Source organism: Diabrotica undecimpunctata, chromosome 3 (assembly GCF_040954645.1).
Source record: "Diabrotica undecimpunctata isolate CICGRU chromosome 3, icDiaUnde3, whole genome shotgun sequence".
Taxonomy (NCBI): Eukaryota; Metazoa; Arthropoda; class Insecta; order Coleoptera; family Chrysomelidae; genus Diabrotica; species Diabrotica undecimpunctata.
This window is the reverse complement of record NC_092805.1, coordinates 47,675,757-47,702,062: the sequence shown is the minus strand read 5'-3', so window position 1 is coordinate 47,702,062 and position 26,306 is coordinate 47,675,757. Positions and strand designations below refer to the sequence as shown.

Genomic DNA, 26,306 nt, shown 5'->3' with positions numbered 1-26,306 from the left:
GTTCCACATCCGCAGAAGTAGAAATTAGGAGGGGAGTTAGACAAGGATGTGTTCTGTCGCCTCTGCTGTTTAATCTTTACTCCGAGTTTCTATTTAAAGAAGCATTGGAGGATTCCAAGGATGGAGTCAAGGTGAATGGCGTAAATATCAACAGTATCAGATACGCCGATGATACAGTGTTAATTGCGGATTTCGACTTAGGTCTACAACGACTCATCGACCAGACCAACTCGACCTGTGAGCAATTTGGTATGAAAATAAACATTAAAAAAACCAAAGTGATGTCAATCCGAAAAAACCAAAACGTACCTCAACCTTGCACAATAAATGGGCACATTTCAGAACAGGTCAATAGATTTAAGTACCTGGGATGTTGGATCGATAGCAGCCTAAATCCTGATCTAGAAATAAGATCGAGAATAGAACAGGCCAGAAAATCTTTCGAAAAAATAAAAAAAAACTGCTTTGTGATTCTCGAATAAAACTCGACTACGTTTATCAAAATGCTACGTCTGGTCGACTCTTCTATATGCAGTTGAAACGTGGACCCTTAAAACATCAACCGTAAATAAATTGGAGGCCTTTGAAATGTGGATCTACCGGAGAATACTCAAAATTTCATGGACATCGCATACCTCTAACGAAGAAGTGCTGCATAGAATAGGCAAGGAAAGAGAACTTTTTAACACAGTAAAAGTTAGAAAAACATCATACCTAGGCCACATACTGAGAAATAATAAGTACCAATATGCCCAACTTATAGTGAAAGGAAAAATCAAGGGAAAGAGAGGCCTAGGAAGGAAAAGACTATCGTGGCTCAGAAACATCCAAAAATGAACAGGGCTAAATTTTGAACAGCTAATAAGAACAGCTGAAGATAGAGAAGAGTTTAAAATTGTAGTAGCTAGCCTCCATTAAGGAGAGGGCACTTTAAGAAGAAGAAGATAGACACACAATTGCCATATTATCAAGATGTTATATATTACTTATGGCCATTGTGGCAAAATTTATAAACATTTCTTAAATTAAAAAAAAATGAGTTCTCGTACAAACACAACACAAAATCTTGCTCCTACTATAATAAAAAAATGCTGCAAGTAGCAAACTACCTTTTTAGTTTTTTGTTTATTAACCGATCTGGCAGTAGCCCGATACATATTTTTCATTAACTAGGTTAACCTATGACTAAAAGCAACCAGAAACCTGTAATAATTTTTTTTCCTATTTTGTTTCTTAGGCTTGGGTATATAATTATGTATAGCATGTTTAATTACAATAAAACAAATTATTGTTCTATATATTTGTTACACAGTATTTTATTAAACTTACCTTGAAAACATTTCATCATGTCTTGTGTTTTAAGTTCAGCCTGTTCCTGGTTCGTTAGAAGCTTTGTCAATTGTTTGTGTAGAGCCCTGATTTCAAGTATCTAAAATGATAATGCGTTATTTAGTTTTATTTTTAAAGTCAATCTGTCTTAAAAACCTATGTAAAATTCTATTTCTACATACACAATATACAGGGCGTGGCATTAGTCTGAGTAAATACATTTAATCATTTGGCGTTCAATTTAATCACTTTAATCAATTTTTGTTCAAATATACAGGGCCAACCATATTAACATGGTGAAACCAACTTATCTTTTATTAATGGACCACCCTCTATATTTTTATGTCTTTGGACGTTTCCAAATATTCTCAGTTATTTTAATATTATGTTTATTAGTGTTATACGAGGTATACGAGGTAATTTTTGTTGTGTAAAGAGGACGTGAGCTCAATAAATGATGCCGTATCCTGTTAGCATCACTTAGCCTCTCCTACTTAATTCCTATCTTCACCTCTACTGTAAGTTGGTACACATCGATAACCTGAGCAACCCCACTGAAGATTGGGTAAGCAACCCCAGTGGAAGGTGAAGTCAGGGCTGACGAAGAAGGGAGCCTTGGTCCTCCAAAGAATAGGGGGTTGAGCGAAGGACTAACAACCCTTCCCTGTAAAACTTAATTGTTGCGAATACAATGGCTAATGAAACAAACCGACGGATCTCACAACGACAAACTCAGCAAATAAAATGGACATGATTATGGATTTAAAATCTGGAAATAACTTCAGGAAATATGTGATAAAATCCAAAGACACGATGTTGTTATAACATTAGGCGACTTTAGTGCTAAGCTATAGATAGAAAAAACTTTCGTAAAAATATTTGGGAAACATGGTTTGCATAATGAAACCAGTCAAAATGAACTTAGGGTTGCACGATTTGCAACAGCAAATAATTATGTAGTTGTCAGCACTAACTTCCACAGAAAAGATATCCATAAAGGAACATGGAAAATACTAGGAATTAACAAAGCCAATGAAATTGACCACATCCTCATCTCAAAAAGATGATGAAAATAGCTCAATTTAAAAATGGAATGTTGAAGGATACAATATTAACGAAATATGTAGAGGAAACTGTCGGAAAAGCCAAAAGGCAAAGAAAGGCTAAATGGTATGATGATGAATGCAGAACTGCAGTAGAGGAAAAAACACAAGCTAGGCTTAACCAACTTCAAATAAACACAAGAAATAGCAAAGAAATGTATAACGAAAAGAAAATACAAGCGACTAGAATATGCAGAAGAAAAAGAAGAGAGGCTTTGAAAAAACAAGTACAACAAATGCTAGAATATAACAACAGAAAAGAGAGCAGAAAATTCTATAAAAGAATAAAAGAAAGCACACAGTCATTTAGACCAAAATTGACAATTTGTAAAGACAAGGACAAAGAACTACTAACAGAGAAACAAAAATGTTTAATGAGATGAAAAGAATACTTTGAGGAAAACCTAAATGCAGACAAAGGAAATGATCAAAATAAGACAAAATATTTTACGGCGGAGCACCACATTAAAAATCCGAATTATGAAGAACTAGTTTAAATAATAAAGAAACTAAAAAACAGTAAAGCGCCAGGAAGGGACGGAGTTTCGACAGAATTGTTGAAATATGGAGGACCCGAAGTCTGGGGAAGAATCCAGTACCTGAAATAGTTGGTATGGACCAAGGAGCAAATGCAGGAGGTATGGGCAGTTGATCGTATACAGTCAATACATAAAAAAGAAGATAAGAGAGAATGCCAGAATTACAGACCAATTACATTGCTAAATGTATTATACAAAATCCTTTCTGGCATTATCTACACTAGATTGTCAGAATACTCCGAAAATATAATTGGTGATTTTTAAAATGGATTCAGACCAAATAGAGCCACTACAGATAATATATCCATGCTAAGAACAATATAAGAGAAAGCCTATGAATACGACACATAACTATATATTATGTATATAGACTTCAAACAAGCTTTTGATAGTGTAAAAAAAACAAAATGCTGAAAGACCTCCGAAATCTAGGTATACCAAAAAAATATACCAGCCTCATAAAAAAAGCCGCAGTTAAAGTAGATGGAAAACTGTCTCCCCTGTTTGACATCAACACGGGAGTGAGGCAGGGAGACGCACTTTCAACCATGCTGTTTAACCTAGTTCTTAAAGCAGTTATCAAAAAAACCAATGTAACCGGCCATACAAACACCAAAATAGTACAAATTACTGCATATGTAGACGATGTCGCCATTATTAGTAAAAGCAAGACACGACTAATAGAAACTTTTAAGGAAATTGATCCTGAAGCACAAAAAAGAGGGCTTCAAATAAACGAAACAAAAACTAAGTACATAACCATCAAAAAAACATCTGAGAATAAAAATAATATAGCAATAGACAACTATACCATTAAACGTGTGGATGTCTTCACATATCTAGTCACAGAAATCAATCAGAAGAATTCTGTAAGTAGCGAAATTAATGCACGTTTTTCCAGTGAAAATCGTACATACTATGCTAATAAAAGATTGATGACATCAAAATTATTAGACAAAAGAACCAGAATAACTATCTACAGAACTTTAAATAAACCCGTAATAACCTATGGTTGTGAAACCTGGGTTATGACGAAAAAAACAAAGCTTAACTTAGGACATTCGAGAGAAAGATACTGAAAAAAGTATATAGCCCGGTGCAAGAGGAAGACGGCTCATGGAGAATCAGGAGAAACGACGAGGTTAATGAACTGAATGAAGGGTATGACATTGTAAGATTTTTGAAAAGTCAAAGACTGTTATGGCTGGGACATGTTCAGCGACAAGAAGAGTCGAAAACGGCAAAGAAGATGTTAGAGTGGAAGCCGGTAGGAAGGCGGAAAAAAGAAAGGACCAAGACGAGATGGTTGAATGACGTGAAAGACGACCTGAAAACCATAAATATAAGACAATGGATAAGAAATACCCAAGAGAGATCTGAATGAAAGGACATAGCGAGACAGGCAAAGACCCATCCAGGGTTATGATGCCAAAAGAAACACAAGTGTTATATGCAGTAGCTTAAAAGATAATAATTATGTTTTTTTATTAATTTCGTAATCTTCTTTTTAGTAATCCTCCAGGATCGTAGAGACTTGACTTTAAAAAATATATTTAGGTTCAAAAGATTTTTAGTATAGTCTACTATTGTATAAATTATTATTAATATAGCGAAATGTTAAACTTTTTTTAGTATTTTAGAATAAGTATTTTCTGAGTTTTCTTAAATGAAACTCCCTTTATTTTAGTATTTTCAAGCACAGGAGTCTTTTCCCATGCTGCTTGCTGGATGTTGTTAACAAACAGTTCAACTTTCTTGTCTAAATGCTCTGAATTTGTAGGGGTACTGCCAGGTTAATTTTTTCTTCAAGAAGTAGTGCAAAACTTTCCCAATCCGTTAGTTTATTAGTTAATGTTGGAATATTATCTTTTTTAATCATCGTATTGCTTAGAAATAATACTATGGGTAAATGATTCGAGTTCATGTCCCAACCATCATCAATATCTAGGTAATTGACAAAAATATTTTTAATATTATGAAGAAATCTATTAGGTCGGGAATTTTATTTTTATCTGTAGGCCAATAGGTTGGTCGCCAGTAGATATTGATTCGCACCTATGTTCGTTGATAGCGAATAGAAATTGTTTCCTTTATTGGTAGTTAGTCTAGAACCCCAATATTCTTTGCATTAAAGTCTGCTCTTACTTTAATCACTCTAAGTCTCAGAAGTTATTCAAAAACTCGTTATATTGTTCCTTTTTATTGGAATCCCTAGCCGGACAATATATTGAACCAACATTGATATTACAGTTTTCAATTCTTAGACGTACCGTAGTAGCTTATAGATATGCAGTACTTATTATACTTTAACTCTTCGTGATAAAGTATATTATTTTTAATCACGATTTTACTACCTCCTTAGCCTGCATTATCGGGGTCTATTGTGTGATACACATTATATCCTCTGAATTTTATGTATGATTGATTTGTAAAATGTGTCTCAGATATATGATGCACATGGTAATTTTCTCGATGTCATAGATCGCCTGTAACTCTTGTTGATGTTGTAGCAACCCATTGGCATTCCATTTCATGATTCTGATTTCCGTAGCCATTTCTGATTTTGTTAATAGCACCCTTAGCGCTATGTTCCAGACGAGTAACTGTTTCATTCAATTTTTTTAATTCATCTAGTATGAACTGTAGAGTCGAGTCTAATTCTTTTGCATTCTGGTTTTCCATTTGTATATTTGCATTGTTAGTTTTTAATGCATTGCTTTATTTCTTATTTACAGTAGCTCTCCCTGTTTGTTTCCAATCAGCAGCATTTTCCTTATTTTTAGTTACCTTTCTTGCTGGAGGATTTGGTATTTGACCTTTTTTCTAGTTCTGTTTTTTATTTTCTGCAACTTATTTAGGACAAAACACCCTCTCTAATTGGGAGGATGTTTTTCACCACAATGGACGCATTTCAGTTCCAGCCCCTGTTTTTAGATAAGCAAGATCTTTCTCTGAACAAGATTGATGTATTTTTTTACTATAACTTTAATCGGCCTTCCCTGCTTATTTTCATATGAGTGCTATTGATAATTTTCCTCATTGAAAGCTTTTGTTAACTTTCTATATGGTTTACCATTTTAAATATTAATTTTTATTACATCAGTATTAACAATTTTTGTAGTGAAACATATTTTCATTAACGGAAGATATTTGTATAGGGTATTTTATCGTTTAATGCCTTTTACCATCACTTGGCGTGACATTTTGATTATTTTGTCTGTCATTTCTCTGGAGACAGGTCTTAGTGGTGTAAAGGAAGTATCCATTTTTCGTTTTTTGTAATTTTTTTCTTTTACTCGAATCCATTCCGTCTCCTTGGCTAATTCCTCGTCGTATATGCAGCATTCTGCTTCTTTTGTTGGTTCCTTTTCTCTTTCTTCTATTTGGTGGACTTTTGTTGCCAACTCTGTAAGTCGTGTCTTCAACTGTGCTATTTGTCTTTCGAGAACAGCAACAGCTTCACTTAGTTTAACCTTGTGCTTCTTGGCAGCTTTCCAAGCATCGAATAAGGCCTATTTATTTTGTGACCTTTGACAATTCTCTTAAAAAGGCGCTTGATTGGCTTGCGTTAAAAACGCTTCATTTTGAGTAGTTAGTTGGAACATCGTGCATCCATTTTTGTTACTAAATAAAATAAGATAACTTACTTGTTAATTATTTTCGTGTTAACTTAATTACCGTAAAAACCAGTCATCGGATACCACTCACGATAAATGATATCTTTACGTTAATTACTTGTAGATAAGGGAGCTCCGCACAAACAACCTTACTCTTCAGCATCTCAAATGAATAATTAGACAGGGTTATATGACAATTTATAAAAAATAATAAAAAGACAAAGAGTTTGTTGTTTGTTTAGAAATGTATGGAAGTAAAAACGTACCTTTTTTAAAACGCCAAGTATATCTACAAGTTCCGATGGTTGATACACTTTATCCTTCCATGGATTCAAACCATAATTTGGCCAAAATATCTCTGTCAGTTGTTTGCAACTTGTCAACCACTTTTCATCTATTCCGATTTCTTGTGCTAAAGCTTCTGATATCTCTGAATATTCAGACGTCCATAAATTGTAGCGTTTTAATTTGGAAATATTGTATTTTTGCACATCGGATGCTAAAAATTATTTATTATAATTATTCTGCAAGGCAGCAAGGTAAGTACATATATATCAAAGTTGTCAGCCAAATTCTTTAATATATATATATATATATATATATATATATATATTATATATATGTATATAAATCAAAACAACCATTATATCCTTTTTACAATGAGAATGCAAAACAAAAGCCAAAAGTCTTCATTGTTGTTTTTAAAATTATCTTTAATCTATTTTTAAAAACCATTAGGTATCTCAATATATCATAAGAATATATCTGTATCTCAGAGCTAAACTGTATTAACTCCATTTTTTTCGAAAAATTGTATTATTTCACTTTCTACATAATAGACTTCACATCTTCCATATTATTCAATACGATATTAAATCCTATTTAATGCTGTTCCAATGATAAGCAACTATAAAGTGTATTAAGTCCCTCAGTAGTTCCGAGCTAAACAGTTGTTTACACTTAATACCCAGAAATATAAGTATTATGAGTAGTATTAGTGGGGTTAATATCACATGCACATTTAACAGGTTGAGCGCCGTAGCATACACCGGTGTCTGCTCTGGTACTTTCCTTCCGGGCCATGGCAGACACCGGTGTCTGCTCTGTATCTGAAACTTTATCGATCTGTATTGGCCAGGCAGACACACTTTAACGCGTTTTAATATGCTTTTTTTTTTCATTTTTTTTTCAAAACACTACAAAAACACAATAAAATATTTTAATTACTTTTAATGAAGCAAAAAATACAGAATCAAGCAAATTAACTAAAATTATAAGGGTACAACATAAATGTTTAAAAAATATAAGGTTTCCAGTGCAATAAAATTATTAGTTTTTATGGAAAAAATTGAAGCACTCTAAGCAAAATCTTGGTTGTCCTTCACAAAAAGAACAAAATGTTGTGACACGTTTGACCTTGCTTTTCGTTAATATTCCTTCCTGCTTTTTTTTTGTAACAGCCTCGACAGTATTTTCTGTTTTCTCGAGCTTTACAGTCTAATTTGGAAAAAACATGAGTTCGAAGATTCTGAACCGTCTGCGTCTGCGGCCCAGAATTGATTTTATTGTCATCTCCGAATTTCAATAAGTTTTCTATAACTGACATTTTAAATTCGGTTATAGACATGGTGCTCCCTTCGCATTCCTTGTAAAGAAAATGAGCATTTACCATTGATGTACCCAGGATTACCTCAATGGCCACTTTTTTATACCACCGAATTGTGCGACGTAAAGCAGTACTATAACTTGACATTTAGTCAGATATGTCGATTGAGCTTTTTCCGCGATTATAATCGACTACTGCTTTTGGTTTTTGAATCTCTTTTTCACGGCGTTGAACCTGCAGTGTCTCATCGGTGTGACAGGTAGAAAGAACTAGCACATCTCTTTTATCTCGCCATTTGAGGATGCATATTCCTCGCTCAATTTCCTGAGCAGCAATTTCGCCCCTTTTCAATTTCTTTTTTACAACATCAGAAGGATTCCCACTACGATTAGCACGTAAGGTACCCAAACAATTAGTTTTCTTATCGAGAAGTATGTTTGCGAGTTGTAGACTTGTGTACCAGTTGTCAGTAATGCAAATTCTACTACTACCCAGAAGTTCTTGAGACAAAGACAAGACAATTTGTGTTGAGACCAATACATATTTATTTTCGGTTTCTTCTTTCTCCTTTCCCGCATAAATGCTAAGATTCCATGTATAGCCATTATTACAGCATAACTTAAACATTTTTATGCCATATTTGTGAGCCTTCTGTGGGTTATATTGTTTGAAAATTAAACGACCCTGGTAGGGTATCATGGTCTCATCAATACAGAAAGTTTTATCGGGAGTATACAACTTCTTGAAGTTTGATATTAGCTTGTCTAATAAAGGCTGAATTTTAAACAAGCGATCTCCTTCAGGACAAAGATCATTATCAGAAAAGTGGAGCATTTTTAGAAGATTTTCAAAACGATTGCGGCTCATTGCACTGTGACAAACTTCGCTTTTTAGGAGCCATTTAGTAGACCAGTAATATCGGAGGGAGTTCATCTTGACAATGCCCATATAACCCAATATGCCAAAGAAATGTAAGATTCCTGTTCTATCTGTTGGCTCCCATTGTTGCATGCGGGCTTTATTAGTAAGGCTAACATTTTCTATAACATATTGAGTTGCGTAGTGATTTGTTTGGTTAACGATTAAATCTAATACTTCAAAATCAAGGAATGATAAAAAATATTGAATTGGTTTTTCCCCTTTCAACGCGCCCTGCCATACTGCATTCATTCCACTTAAAAAAGTTTCTTCAAAAAATACATGCTGACCAGAAATAGGCCCCCAAGTTGATTGTGAGAGATCTCGAAGAAGGTTACTTTCACTTTCCGTTATTTGGCGAAAATCAGTATTTTCCAAGTTTGGTTCTTCTGTTGAACTGGCTTCTGTTTCACTTTCCATTCCTTGAGGAGTAAACTTTCTTGTAGTTTAAATGGGAGAAATCTGGCGAGAAGAACTGGATGGGCCCGGATCTGATTGTTGAAATATTTTGGATGTTTTTTTAGGCGGTTGATAACCATTTTCATCCTCTGTATCACTACTAGAATATTCTTCAGAGCTCCCATTAGGAATATACCCTGGATCTTCTTCAGAATCCGTATCGTAAGGATCTAAAATAAATAAGAACCTATCATCAGATACGTGGGAAATATAGTAGATAAGCTTTTTTAAAACAGTACAGCATTTGTGCAAAGAAAACAATAAAATGTGTTGACATTAGCTGCGCTTTTCGTTTGTTGGTTTGACTTAAACAACTCTGTGTAGTAATATAGACGTTCTACCTACCTTCAGAAGCATCACCAGAGTCTTCTTTTGAATGTAATACCATTTCCACCATCCTATTTCCACGATTCGTCATTTTGAACAGTACATGCACCTGTTTATCACCACGTGCAATAACAAACTAACCTAATTTACGTCGAGGCAATGTGTATGAGCGGTAAAATTGCAAGATCGGATATCGAATCGGAACATTTCGACGACACTTTGGATCGACACAAGTGCAAACGGCTGGGCCAAAGCAGACACCGGTGTGCTTCGCCGTCCTGTAGGGCCAAAGCAGACACCGGTGTCTGCCGTGTCAACCTGTAGGGCCGAAGCAGACACCGGTGTCTGCTCGATTTTTCTCAAAAACTAACAAAAAAGAAACAAAAAATTTTTCGCGCGGAAGTCATAAGATACAAAAAACTAAAAGAAAATGACAAAAAACGGCGTTGGTCCACGGGGAAGTTTTGGCTTTTATGCATCGGCGCTCAACCTGTTAAGAAGTATTAACTCCATGGAACGACGTAAAACCGCGGTGATGCACTGTAGTCAGTGTATTTATGCTATTTCACAATGATTATGTATGTTTAATAACCTTTTAAATAATGTGTACCAGAACAGATAAAATTTTGGAAAAATCTTTAGAAACGCATCAAAATGTATGCTTTACTGCATTGACGCAATTGAGTACTGATTATGTGGAAAACAATCAAGCATTATTCTCTTCGTCGGCGATAAATAGATCTAACTTCAAAATAGGTACGTCTTAACAAATTTATTAGAAATAAAAAAATTTTAGTCTTCATTATTACATAAAAACTTAATACGAATTTAGGTATTTTACGTGGTATTTTAACCGAAAATCCTTGTATTAAAAATGGAGTTAATACACAATAATTAGTTTAAGACCGACAGTATTAACTCCATAATTCGGTTTATAACTTGAATATTAAATGTAGTTATAGTCAAGTCAAGTCAAGTCAAGTAAAATTTATTGATCACATGTGACATTATACAAAGTACATGTATGAGACAAGTCAAAGTTACATTTTACAAAGTTATCTTAAAAGTGTATAAATTAATAAACACGATAAAACATACTTAAAAGTTATTTTTAGAATATGGCTCTAGCTCACAAATGTATTGATGTACACACCTCCGAAAGTTTGGCTGATGTAAATTCATTCGTATATATATTGGTAATTTGTTAAAGAAACTTATGGCTGCATAGTGTGTGCTACTTTCCAACAAAACAGAACGATGTTGTGGAAGCATAAAGTGATTGTCTCTGAATCTTGTTGAATAAACATGGTTAAATTGAAATTTATTAAATTCATAAATTTTGCTATGTAAATACATTATACACGAAAATATATACAGACCAGGAATTGTAAGAATATTGTTTTGTCTAAAGATGCCTCTACAAGAATCTCTAAATTTCATTTTATACATTATCCTAATAGCTCTTTTCTGAAGTACGAATATCTGCTCTAACTCAGAGGTACAACCCCAGACTTCAATGCCATATTTGGCTATTGAGTAAAAATGGGCAAAGTATACTGTTTTTAATACTGATGTATGAAAGAGACGTGAAAGAATTCTCAATGCATAACATGCGCTACTTAATCTGGATTTCAAATTAGAAATGTGGTTTGACCATTTACAATTACTGTCTAGAAGTACCCCCAGCAACTTCGTGCAGTATGTTTTATCTATTGCTGCTTCTATAGTGGCTTGATGGTTTAATAAATTATTTGACGTGAAAATCATATACTTTGATTTCTCTTTATTCAAAACTAATTTGTTGGATAAGAAATAACTGTTGATGGTGGATAGTATCTGTGTGGTTTTATTTTGCAAATTTTGATCAGACGTTCCTGTGACTAGAATGTTAGTATCATCCGCATAACTGATGATGTTAACCCCAGTCAGTGAATTAGTTAACAAAGCCATATCATTAATAAATACTATAAAAAGTAGAGGACCCAATACACTACCCTGAGGGATACCATAATGGATATCCAATGTGTTTGATTCGTTTACAAGTTCATTAGATGTTATCTTTACTTTTTGTCTTCTATTCTCTAGGTAGGAAGTAAACCATTTTAGAACTACACCACGAATACCAATACCCTCAAGTTTTATTAGCAACAAATTATGATCCAAAGTGTCAAAAGCCTTGGACAAATCGAGAAATAAACCACATGCCTTCTCTCGTCTGTCCAAAGCATCCAACACTAAGCTGACGAAATTTGCAAGAGCTGTAGTTGTAGACTTAGAAGATATAAAACCATGTTGAAAATTATGCAAGACACTATGCTTTTTTAGGAATGCGTTCATTCTAGTATAAACCAGAGTTTCAATTATCTTTGAAAACACAGATAAGAGACTTATGGGACGATAGTTGTTAAGGTCATCTTTATCACCACTTTTGAATAAAGGGATTACAATAGATAGTTTAAACATACTAGGAAATATTCCTTGTTGAAAAGAGGCATTACAAATATCCGTCAGTGGATCTGCGAGAGCATGAATGCCTTGTTTTAATAACTAAGGGGAAATCTGATCAAAACCACAACTATGTTTGGATTTAAAACTTTCGACTATACTAGTTATTTCCTGTGGGTTAGTAGGATATAAAAACATAGAACAACTATTACGGTTTTTTGATGCTGATGTAAACCCACCTATTTTAGTAGGATCCAAAGCGGCAAGTAACTTTGGAGCCATTTCAACAAAATGGTGGTTAAATTTGTCTGCTAAATTACTGTTATCATCGCTAGGTACTTTTGAGTTATTTTGTTTCCCGACTGTTAAGTTTATTAAATGCCAAATACATTTCATTTTATTTGATGATTCGTTTAACTGTCTCATGAAGTGACTACTTTTAGCTGCTTTTAATTTAATTGAATATTCTGCCTTTGCCAAATGAAAGACTGGCCTAAGATTACTATTTTTCTGACAGATCGTTTCTAAAAGTTTTAGCTGATCCCTTAAATTGTACAGTTCCTGCGTAAACCAATTCGAACGTGTACATTTTTTAGGTTTACATTTAAGTAGTGGAAAATGGGACCGAAAGTAATTTTGAATAGTATTTAAAAAAGCTAATGATTTATCCTCAGCAGAAATTGTATTAAATACTTCTGACCAATTTGTTGACTCAAGGATTTGAACAAAACGATTTATGTTCCTTTTACTATATGAACGGATGAATATATAGGCATCATTGTCTGTGCTAATGCTACATTGGAACAATTGCGCGCGATGATCAGAGATAAAACCTTCCACAACCATTGTTTTTTGTGGGTGATTTATGTTTGTAGCAATATAATCAATTTGAGTTTTACTAGTTGCAGTAACTCTTGTATAATCATTTACAGTTACGGTTAAGCCATAAGAATCTAAAACATTTACCAAGTTCTGCTTACTTAATGTATTTGATTTGAAATCTATATTAAAATCACCTGTTAATATAAAATTAGGATAACAGTAATTATGTTTCAGGAAAAGTCGGCGATCCTGATGAAGGTACAAAAAACCAAAATATGCCTATTAAAGTTATTTCTAATGTGAAAATTGCGTCACCTGTATCTTGTAAAGTTGTTATAGACAATGTTTTGCCATCTGTTTCAAGCAAAGGTATAACACAATTATTTCGGTTTTTGTAATTAAATAATATATGTACATGTTATGTAATTTTTAGAAAATAATTTGCCCATATCCTTACATAGAAATTACACTAATAGTATAATATCAACACTGAATGATGAATCCACAAGTCTTCATACACAAAATGTTGTAGGACTTGTCTAAACAAGAGGTATATTTATTTATACTTCACAATTTCCTATTTGAATTTAATATTTTTTTGTTTAGTTTCGGAAAATGGAATCGTTGCGCAGACGGCTTTACCCATTACGTGTAGTCCTCAAATTATGAAAATTGTAGTGCAAGATAGAGAAGAGGTAGATCATGCAGAGTTACGCTTGGACTCCGATGACTCTATCAAGGATAAAACATACGGACCAACTGACAACGAAACAGATAATTCTAAAAGTGAGTCAAATAATCAAAAACTCCCAGGTAAAAAGAGAAAATAAAATTATCTGAATTAGAAACGGAAGGTTCGTAAAAAGCAAGTGGCTGGTGGTAACAAACGCCAAACCAAGAACACAGTTTTGCAATCAAAGCAACTTGGAGCTCCATTTAAAGAAACCTGTAGCGTTAGGTGCACCAGAACTATAACTAAAGATCAAAGACAATACATTCTGAATTTTGGGATCCTAATAAAAACATCGACATGAAAAGACAATTTGTAGCAGCAATGGTAGAATGCGTACCAGTGAGACGTATCCGGGAAACAACCGGAGCATGCTCTGGCATGGGGGAGTTTACCAGGCGTTTTTTATTATATTTTAATCATGTAAGGTATAGAGTTTGTCAGAAATTCTTTCTTTCTACCTTAAATATATCCGAGACATTCGTTACAATAGCTTCTGCGAAGAAAAAGGAATGTGAAGTAGTTTATACAGATCAAAGGGGTCAACGTGAGCCTGTCAATAAAATTCTCGAATTCATCAAACAAGGTATTCGGCATCATATTAGCAAGTTCCCAACTATAGAATCGCATTATTCTAGAGAGCGTTCTTAAAAATATATCTTAGTTGTGAACTAAATATTACCAGAATGTATGAGATATACAGATCTGTGTTAATAGAAAGCAATACACCCGAAGAAAACATTGCTAAACTTCGGCTGTATTTCGAAATATTTAACACAGAATTTAAGTGCGATGAATCCAAAATTCAGATGGTAGAAGAGGAAGAAAATATTGAACAAGATTAGCAACATCTTTTGGAGGCTAGTAACAGGTATGAATTAAATAGACTTGATAAGGAAAGAGCAGCAAAAAGTGATGGAATAATGAAACTATTGAGACTGAATTTACAGAAATGTCTGCCACCACCTGTTCTAAGTAACGAGCAGAGTTTTTATAAGCTCAAGTTATGGACATACAATTATACGATTTCAGACACTTCAGGTAATATTACGTCTTGCATAATGTGGGATTAATCAAAGGTCTGGACGTAGAGCAAACGAAATGGCTTCGGGCTTTTTGAGGTGAACTAAAGCTATAAATGAAAATGTAAAAGAGATTACTGTGTGGCGCGACAACTGCCCATTCCAGAAGAGAAATATGATAATGGTCATGCTTTACTTTTGAATACCTCACAAGTATCCAAAGATAAAAATTATAAATCACAAGTTTTTGTAACGTGGTCATACCCATTTAGAAGTGGACAGTAATCATTCTCTTATTGAAAGAGAACGAAAGAAACCCTTTTTAAAAATCATGACTCCCTGGGACTGGCAGCAGCTAGCACGACTTTGCTGTCAATCTAAAACCTTCAATATAATTAATATGGAACTCAATGACTTCAAGGATTTTAAGACTCTTTACAACAACAACTGTTCACCTTTTATTATAAGGAAAAAAACTAAGGAAAATACAGACTTTCGCATGTCAGATGTTGCCCACTTGCAAGTACGCAACGATAATTTAGGATTACCAAGTGAATTTCATAATTTTTATAAAAATTTATCCCACTTCGATAAAGTGGATAAGGATTTATAAAAATTTTCCAAAACAATTTTAAGTGAACAACACTCATGATCCTTTGAGTTTCGTTTTTCGTTAATTTTGTTTACTCATTTTGTTTTACAGATATGACTTGTTTATTTCATTTAATTAAATAAAAAGAAGTGTTCTTGACTAAATTTTGTTTCATTTATCGTATTATCTCCAGATTGTTTATTCACGTGTGTTAAATTGCCATTAAATTATATCCCGAATATGGTAATTGTTTTCATGCTAAACAGTATTAAATCCATGTTTTTTCAAAAAATAAAAAGCTATAAAAATAACAAATACAGTAATATATCTTTCAAATGGTGTTTATCACATATTTGTGATAGAATTAAGAAATAAAAATTCTATTTAAAATTTTCTCTTTATATTTCTTTTAACCCTTTAAGACCTGACTTTTTTATTTTCAAAAAAAAATCTTATGTGTTTTTATATTTCAAAAGTCTTCAATTAGTGAGATAAAATGAAAAAAAACTTGATATGGTCTTAAATATAAACTCAAGACTAAAAATATATTTACTACAAAGTAATTATTATTACATATTATTTATTGTTCATGAAAAGCTGCCAAACAGTTTCTAGCCTTAATTAAACACAGATGTATTTTACATTTTGTACAGAACACATGACTACGTCCATTACAATCTGTGTTTTTACAACTAGTAGCCTCCTTCTCAGAATCAAACTCCGGTATGTGACTAAAATTGTCCGTTTGTATTTCCAAAAATGGTCTCGTCTCTCCCCGTCTTTTAAATGTTGAAATAGAAGGCTTAGGAGATGAAGATGCTGGTCTTCCTTGTTTTCTACTTACTGAATTGCCCATATTTATTAGGCTTTTGGCAACTCTGACTCTGAAGTCTAGAAATTTCATTCGATCCTTATTGGTTGTATTACATTTGTCGCAGTCCTTCCTGTATTCCAGCCAGCTGTTGGTGAAAGCGAAGTCTATCATGTGCATAATAACACGCAATGTCCACTTTCGCGATCTAATAAATATTCGATAATAATTAATCATCTGGTCCATTAGATCAACTCCGCCCATTCCGTAATTATAATCTTTGACAATTTCAGGTCGGTTAACATCTACGTAACAAGAGCCTTTTTTGTTCCATCTTCTAACTATGTCTAAATTACCTGCATCAACATAATTGGAGGCTAATTTCACAGTCTTTGTATCTAACCATTTGACTAGCACCACATTTTTTTCTTTATTGGCGACTTCATCTACGGAACCTCTCGGTAGTTTCAGCATTTCATTGTCTGGTAACACAGGAGGTTTGTAAAATCTATCTATTCGAATAGTCCCTCCAGCATATATTTTTTTGGCCAATAATATTTCAAGTAGTTCATAGGATGAGAAATAATTGTCACAATATAATTTGTGGCCTTCACTGGTGGAAACTCTTTCGGCTAGTTGAAGAACGATAGATGCCCCTAATCCATGTTTTGTTTAATTATCTGCATTCAGTTCTGTAGATTTACCCTGATAAAAAACAAAATCAAAAGCCTGACCACTTTTTCCGCACAAGACGAATAATTTTATTCCCCAAGGACAGGGCTTCCCCTTTACATATTGTTTTACGAAAAGTTTTTCTGTGTAAGGAATCATTTGCTCGTCAACACTAAGTACTTCCTCAAGTTCAAGCTGTAAACATCTCTTTCTGACAGCGTCGATGATAGGACGAACCTTATAAAATTTATCTGTATCACCTGCTGGTCTTTCCAAATTGTTCACTAGATGTAAACATGTTCTAAGCTGGAAAAATCTGTCCCTAGACATGTTATCTAGGAACATTCTAATACCAAGGCTTCTTTCCCAGTACATCCTAATTTTGGGAAATTTGTTTAAATTTCCAATCATTATATGAAGTGCGAATAAAATTTTAATTTCTCTCTCATTAGTTGGTCTAAAATTTTTTCCGTTCTGTAAGGCATATACATTTGTAAATGTTGCTATATTTTCAAACAAATCATTTGAAATATACTTCGAAAAATACTGAATTGGGTACAGTGGCTCTGTAAGACTTGTATTTGGGGAAGTAGGATGCCATGTAAATGTAGGAGTCTCTATCGATGCCTTAGTCCACTCTACGGTTCTCTTTTTTGTTTTAATTTCTCTTTGTTTTGGTTTTTTAGAACAATCCTTTTCTGAGAAACATATTTTACTTTCTAATTTTTTTGTACCCGAGTAACCTGCAACTTCATCTGGTATATATTCATCGTCTGAATCATAAGTTCTCCCTAACTCCTCATTATCATTTTCGCTGCCATCACCTTCTTCCAGTGTCTCAGTGTCACGTCTGGTCAAAGCATTAACCCCTGGTCTTATAATAGATTTATTCTCACAGTTATCCAGAATTCCATCCTCCTCGTCAGAGCTCTCTCCTCCGGGAACTTCCAAATTGTCTATTTCTGATACGTTACCGTCCTCTATCAGGTCAATTAACTCTTGGAGATGTTTTGGGTTGTCTAAATCATATTTTTTTCTTTTGTAATCCATGTTATCTGCAATCAACAATACTAAGTTAAAACCCAAGTTTAGACCATATGTACATACAGATGTACAATCAGAAATATGCTTTCAGACCACTTGTACATGCTCATGTGCATCTAAAAAATGTTTGTTTATTTTAAAACTAACGTTTTTATGGCAATGTTTTGTACTTTATAAAAAACTACTTACCTTATAAATCACACTTAAAAAGTTGGATGCTATTTCGGTATAGATAAGCGAGTAGTTGGTATTTAACAAAACAATAAAAGCTATGTACATACATATGTACACAGGGTCTCAAAGGGTTAATCTGCTCTCTTGTAAAATTTCAATTTTGTGAGTTAATACAGTTTAGCTCTGAGGTACAGATATGTAAAAAATATGTGGTTTAAAAATTCAAAAGCAGTCAAAAAAAGGACAATTTTACTAATAAGTTTTAAGGTTACTGAAAAGTGTTAGGATCTCATAATCATGAAAATACATTATGTATCAAAATAAAATTAAATAGAAAAATTCCAATGTCAAACTTCCAGAAAATCTTTATCATCCAAGAAGTACTTATATACTTAACACATATCATGACGTTCACTAATAGTTGCGGGTTATTATTATGTTCTTTGGTGTTCTACATGACAGTACTAGCCCAACTTTGTCATTATTTGGATTAAGCGTATTAAAGTTTACTTTTCATAATCTATTTCATACGATTACAATTTTTAGAAAATATTAGTTTTTAATGAATATGGCTCATTGGTTTTTGAACTGAAATTTTTGTTTATGAAACCTAATTAAGGGCCTATTAGCATATTTTTGTTTTTTGGGTGAATAAAATAAATTTTTAGAAAAGCAAATTGTGGTTTAAATTATCAATTTCGCTCCAGTATACATTTTTTGAAAAATATTTATAACGTGGGGTGAACATGATCAGCCGGCATTACATATACTATTTCCATTCACTTAAAAGGGGGTGATCAATTCCGCCCTATTCATGATGTGAAATTGTTCAATGCAGTTGGTTGCATTTTTTAGTCAAAATAATAATCAAAAAGTATTTTTCATCAAAAAATATTTAATATAGATCTTGTTTTGTATCATATTAGTAAAAAATAGTGAACTTTACAATTTACTATCATTCATATTTTTGAATGAATAATTTTAGGGTGATAAATTTCACCCCATTTTACGGTAGGTAGTTAAAGTTTAGGGAGAATATCTATCATAAACTTCTTTACAGATGGGCAGTCTAACTATTATTCTTTAAGTAACCATTTATCGGGTACTACGAAAGTGAGAAGACATTGTAGAGTCCGAAATCGATCGTCTAGGTTATAATAAAAATAATTATAAATATTTTCTTTTCTATTTTTTACTTATTAAAACTGTGAAGTAGGTTATTTAATAATAGTAGAAAACGCTAAAAGTTATATAACTTTAAAATAAGTGTGAAGCGTAATAAAGTTAGTTGAGTCATCTATAGTTGTAAAAATTCCAAGAATATTTGATTTAAACGTTTCATACATAACAATTTCATTAGTTACACTTCGTAAATAGAATAATTATAAATTCATGAGATAGCAACATGTAATCGTTTAGGTAAACAAAAATATTATAATTAATTAAAAAATGTTGTTATAAATAGAAAGAACCACCCGAAATGATAAACGAATTCCACATGGTCACGCAGAATAAGATATTCAATTATATTAAATGGAACACAGAGTGACTTTTATAGCCACCAAAATGGATAACCTGTAGTTTTGGGGTTGAAAGTTGGGTTTAACTTAAAGAAGGAAACGACAACACTAATCGCAAGATACGGGTATAATTAATAAAATACAGAAGTATCTACACTTTTTAAAATAGTACATCATACATTTAATATTATTAGTTATTTATGTTCCAAAATAAGATCGAAATTTAGAAAGTTTTAAAAAGTAATGATATTCAACAACACTGAACGTCTGTGAAGGGTTGACCTCGACGACGTAATGCGTCGTCGAAAATGTACCGTTTTTTAAACTTAATTTGTTATTAACTAGTTAAGTCCAAAAAATCCTCTGCAGGAAACATATAGGTTTTTTACGAAGACGGTTGCTTTTCGATTTAATTTGAGTCTCTTACCACTTCTTCCACTCTAGCACGTGCTTCTGGGTTTACCCGTCATCAGAGAGGGTTTGTAAGAAGACTCAAATTAAATCAAAACGCACCGACTACTCTGTCAATTATAGGAAAAATAATTACTATAGAAATGTCATTTAGCTTCATATAGGTTTTTGTTACAGAGGTCTATACTATTCAAAATAATTTTCGTTTGCCTGGCCGGTTTAGTGCCACGAAAAAAACCTTATTTCTCTGGTCTACTACTAATAAAACATAGTTTAATTATTATATTTTTTTTGAGGATGTCAATATTTTAAAATTTTACAATTTTTGCAGTTTATTTGCAGTTTACTGTGTTTTTTGATAAACTTTTTACATCATGACAATGAATATGTTATTTATTAATTACTCTTAAAAGGTTGAATAAGATAACTTTTTAAATATTAATACGAAATGACAAAAATATATAGGGTAAACCACTTGATTGTTGGCACTAGCCCAATTATTGGCAATGGACACTTTATTTTTAAATAATTAAGGAAAAATTCACTGTAAGTACTAACTTCCACTTTTATAATATTCTGGCTACATGTACTGTTTATGGTAGGGCCTAAAATACTATAATCGTCAATATTCCGCCAACTATTTGGTAGTGAAGGTTAGACGTTAAGGTACCCTTACATTTTACCTGATTTCAGTAAGGCATCATCGGTGTTAGAGGTAAGTTTATAATAATTGTAATATTGGCTGTGATAACTAGAATGATATATCAGGTTAATCTCTAGATTACATTTTACCATTTTCTCGTTTTTATTCTTATTTTCTACATAAGCATAACTATTTTTGTTAATGCCAACAATTGGATGTCATATTATAGCAAATGCTAGTGATTGACAGTGCTGCCAATAATTAGGTAGCCGAGGTATTTATTTCCATTTAGTGATTGGCACCTTTAATTTAAGGAAGAAAAAATGCCTAAAGTACAAAAGAAGAGCAAATAAACAAAAAAATATAATGAAGAAATTCTTCAAGAAGCTTTACGGGAAATAAGTAATGGCATGCCAAAGGCGACGGCAGCAGTTAAATATGGGATACCCAGAGCTACTCTGCAATTTAGACAGCGAAAATTTCAAAAAAGTAGCACATGGTCCAAATATTTAAGTATTTCAGAAGAGACTGTATTAGACAAATGGGTAGTAGATTGTCACAGAAAAGGGTTTCCAAAAAGAAAAGAAAACATCCAAGCTTCTGTCATGTTTGGATCGAAACCATTTAAAAACAATCTTCCTGGATCATTGGTATCAATCGTTGTTAAGAAGACAACCTAATTTAACAAATCGAATTCCTGAAGCTGTAAACAATGCCAGTGGAAACGTGTCAGAAAATGATATCAGAAAGTGGTTTAATAATATACAAGAATATCTAATGAAGAAGAACTATTTTGACATTCTTTCTGATCCTAGCAGAGTTTACAATGGAGATGAAACTTATTTTACTCCTTGTCCGAAAGAAGATAGGGTTCTTGCACCGAAAGGTGACAAAAATGTTTATCAGATAGAGCAAAGCCCATCGAAAACAAATATTAACGTCATGTTCGCATTTTCTGCTGCGGGAGTTACAACACAATCGATGATCGTTTATGCTTATAAAAGATTACCCAAAAGCATCGCAGAAGGTGTTCCAGATGGGTGGGGTATTGCTACTAGTAAAAAACGTTGGATGCAAGCAGATGTTTTTCATGATTATATATCTAAGATATTATATCTTTATTTAGTAAAATAACATGTTAACTTTTCAATTATAATATTTGAAGACAGGCACAAAATACATTTCACATACCAACTAAGTCAACTATGTGCAGAATTTTCTTAGTAGCATTATATCCAAATGCCACTAGAATTCTTCAACCCACCGACGTCTCTAGTGTCAAGCCACTTAAAAATGCGTGGAAAAGACTTTGTTGAATACGAAGAGACAAAATCCATTTGAACAACTAAGTAAGAGTAACTTTGCTCCAATTTTATAGAAGCGGTGGATACTCATAAACCATCAGCTATCTTAAGTGGTTTTAGAGTGTGTAGTCTCTGTCCTTGAAAAGCGGATAGTATTGACTACAGCAAATCCCTAAATAAAAAATATACTGTAGATAAATTTGGCGAAACCACAACAGAATCAATCAACTTGACCTCTTTTTGCAACATATGCGATGCAGATACTTAACAGACCTTAAAAGAAGCCAGAAAAAATGGAAACTCTGATAACACTAGCAAAAGTTTCAGGGTACTACTTAATCTACTTAAAATTTTACATTTAAATCATTTAAATAATGAAGAAGGCGATAATTCACAAATTGTAATAGATGAAATGTTTTTGGAAGATGTGTCTGAATGAATGGATGAGTAGAAGGTAGTCTGGATGAGTAGAAGGGAGAGCAGCTATGACTTTAACTTACGATATACAATCTGTACCTGTTTGTCTTTTGGAAGAAGTTTCTGAACAAAATAAAAAAGTGGCACAAAGTTTAGCACTTTACTCAGATCCGCTGCCATTTTAACTTTTGATTCAGTTCCCTCCACTAGACAAAACTCTATAAATAAGAGTAGTAACATGGAAGACTGTTTGCCTTGGGCCAAAACTCTCGAACGTAAGGGAATACGTAATACCCAAGATATAGTTTTGTAATTTCTTTTTCAGTTTATAAAAGAGAACTAGAGGAAAAGGAACGCGAAAAAATGAAAAGGAGCGAACAAAGTCAGAAAATACAACAAAACGATTTCTGAAAAGTCAAGAAAATTCTTTGAAAGGAAAAAGTGTTAAATGAAATACTAAGATTAAGGTACTCAAAAAACATCTTTATTTTAGCAGAACCTAGTATTTTAGAGGACTTAAAAGTAAACAAGCTTTAAATAAAGAAGATGATCGACAGCATCATGAAAAAAATATGGAAATAGGTTCCAATTCCAAAAGCACGTTAGAAATCTCTCAGTATTTGATCCAGAAGTTCCAGAACTCTGCTCGATATCTAAAAACAATATTTTTATGAATAAGGGTATAATATGCTTTATATGTACTATAAATTTTTCCCTTATTAGGTTTGGAGGTAAATGCCAGAAGTGTTTCAGAGCATTTCACAAGGGATATCTTGAAAAATATGATTTATATAAAGAATATTTCATTTGTAAAACTTGTTTTAAACAACTTATATGAAGAATATTGTTTTTGTAGAATTTGTTTTAAAAAAATATATAAATAAATGACACTTTGTTGGTACGTAAGTACTAAGTTTTGTTTTCAATGCTCAATCAATATTTTAATATAAAAATTGTGCCAATTACTGGGTGCCAATGATTGAGTACACTGCCAATTACTACATGCCAATAACTATAAAATTAGGCAATGTGTATAATGCCTAAAATAACCTATTTTTGTATTATTTTCCTCAATATTTATAATAGAATGACATTTAATTTGTGTTTAGTAATAGTAGTATTCGCTTAAAACTGTGGAGTGCAATGATGGAGTTAGGCGTACCAAAGAAGCTGACCATGATTGCGCGAATGTGTGTCAACAATTCCTTTGCACAAATTTGAATAGGAGGCAAAACTTCAAAGGCTTTCGGCATAAGCACCGGACTCAGACAGGGAGACCCGCTGTCCCCATTACTATTTAACCTAGCATTGGAATATGCAATGCGAAAAATCTATACCAGAGTCAAACCAGACATAACTGCCAGAGGAGCAAAGATTATTCTCGCATTTGCAGATGATGTAGATGCAGTACCACAGACAACACTGGAAGTTAAGGATATAGTATCGAACTTTGAAGAAGCAACACTAAGCGTAGGCCTGAAAATAAAGAAGAAAAAACTAAACACATGGTCGTATCAAAAAAGGAACGACAGCGAATAAGACAAAACATTACCATAAACGATCATAATTTTGAGGTGGTCAAAGAATTCAAATACCTAGGAGCAACAATTACCAGTGAAAACACAGGAGAACGGGAGGTTGAAATACGAATACTGGCGGGGAATAAATCATTCTTTGCCATTCAACATCTAATGAGGTCAAAGCTTCTCTCAAGGTGTGCCAAAATCCAAATGTACAAAACCATAATACGACCAGCAGTGACATATGAAAGTGAAACATGGACATTGAGAAAGAAAGAAATCAATAAGCTATTAGTATGGGAACGCAAAATCCTGCGAATTATATATGGTCCTTGCAGGGACAGCGTGACAAATGAATGGAGGAGCAGATACAACAATGAAATAGAGACTCTCTTAGGGAAAGAAAACATCATAAGATACATAAAAGCCAATAGATTAAGATGGGCAGGCCACGTGGTACGGAGTGATGTCGACAGACTGATTAGCAATGTGTTTTGGGAAAGACCAGATGGTAGAAGATCGACAGAAAGGCCTAGAAAAAGGTGGAAAGACGCAGTCATGGAAGACCTGGAGAAGATGGAAGTAAGGCCATGGGAAATAATAGCACAGGATCGAAATCAATGGAAGGCAATAGTAAACGCAGCAAAAACTCACGAAGAGTTGTAAAAGCCAATGATGATGATGATGAATAGTAGTAAAATAAAAAAAAAACTCAAAATATCAACCTATGATGTTACCTTTATTGGCAAATCTAATGTTTAAACAACTATTTTCCTTAAAGTAACAAAAACTGGGTGGTTTACCCTACTGATTATATATTATCATCTGTGAGACGAAACCTTTAGGTTTGTGTCCAAAAGTGTATACTTTAAACTTACATGACTTCGTCAAAAATTAATATTATTTAATTTTTCAAAAGCATTTTCAATCTTATAATCATATCTGTAGTAGTAAGTCAAATTATATTGATATAGTCAATAATTTATTAGTGTTTAATAATAAATCTGCAATATATTGGCTTCTATGGATCGATTTTAATTTTTGTTCAGTTTCTTTTTTAAAAGAAACAAAACATTATTAAAAAAAAGAGAATTTTTATTAGTTTTTTAACTAATTATACAATTAAATTGATGAAAATAAATTCGATCCAAAAATTCGGATTATCATGTCAAGATTCGGATTCAGCGGGTCAAAATACATACAAATCAGTTGTAAAATCTCATGGACCTTAATCGGGCACGCAACCCTTCTTTGCCTCCTTGCTACTAGTGTGTATCAGCTAAGAAAGAAGAGCTACAAAATTTTTAACCGAATAATGCAAAACAAAAAAATTGGGTAAAATAAACGTTTTTTTTTTAAGACTTTACTCAAGAATGTCTTAACCCTTTCGTAACAGTCCCTTAGTGAGTAACCGAATAAATTGTACAAACAAAAAAATACAAACCAGGTATCATAAGTATCTAGGGGTCATCTGCGGTCAAAGTGACGATTTTATCAGAGTTCAAAAGAGAGCGAAATTTTTACACTGGCCCATTTCCTGCGAATATTCCCCTTACATGTAAATTGGTCAATAGAATGTAGTCACGCTAGTATATGCAGATTGCTTTTCAGATTTACCTAGTTTTGTATTATTTATTAAAGGTAATTTTATGGTAGGTGAGTTACGCCCCAAAATAAAAAAGTATGTTTTTTATATAAATCCAAAACCCTTTTATTTTCTGTTCAAAAATGTGCAAAACGAATCATACATTTTTTTATATAAATGTAAAAATTCTCTATCAGAAATATATTTCTTAAAAGTACTTTAAAATAATTAAGTTTCTTAAATATTGTTCTTTTTGCAGTAGAAAATGCTTCCATATTTATTTAAATATGATACTCTTACTAATACTGATTAAATACGTTTATAAACTTGTAATTTTGTTGACAGATGGACGCACGTCCAAATTCTTTTTACGATTTATTAATTTATTGTGTTCAATCATTTTTGGCCTGCTTCTTAGTTAAAGGTAATAGTAAACCATGTATTTTAAATATTTCATTTTATTTGAATTTCAATCAGCTTTTGAAATTTGTTGGAGTTAAAGCGAAGATTATGGGTACCTTACTATGTTGAAAGGAATAAAAGTTCATAAAAACTTAGTGTCACCATAAAATAGAAGATAAATAATAGATAGACTGATACTGATGAAAAAATCCTTAACCCCATGTTAGGCACGTGGTCTACATGTAGACCACCTCTTTTCAAACACTTCTAGCTCTCTCTTACATGCGCACGCAC

The 26,306-nt window shown here is 32.9% G+C and overlaps 1 protein-coding gene across 1 annotated transcript in view; it reads right to left on the bottom strand.

Moving 5' to 3' along the window:
• btv (dynein cytoplasmic heavy chain beethoven) overlaps nucleotides 1–26,306 on the bottom strand; it is a 344,345-nt gene that overhangs the window by 301,800 nt on the left and 16,239 nt on the right. Inside the window, exons 5-6 of the mRNA XM_072524490.1 lie at nucleotides 6,855–7,087; nucleotides 1,330–1,429 (exon numbers count right to left, since the gene is read on the bottom strand). Coding sequence (XP_072380591.1) covers nucleotides 1,330–1,429; nucleotides 6,855–7,087 — 333 coding nt within the window. The remainder of the gene's footprint in view (nucleotides 1–1,329; nucleotides 1,430–6,854; nucleotides 7,088–26,306) is intronic.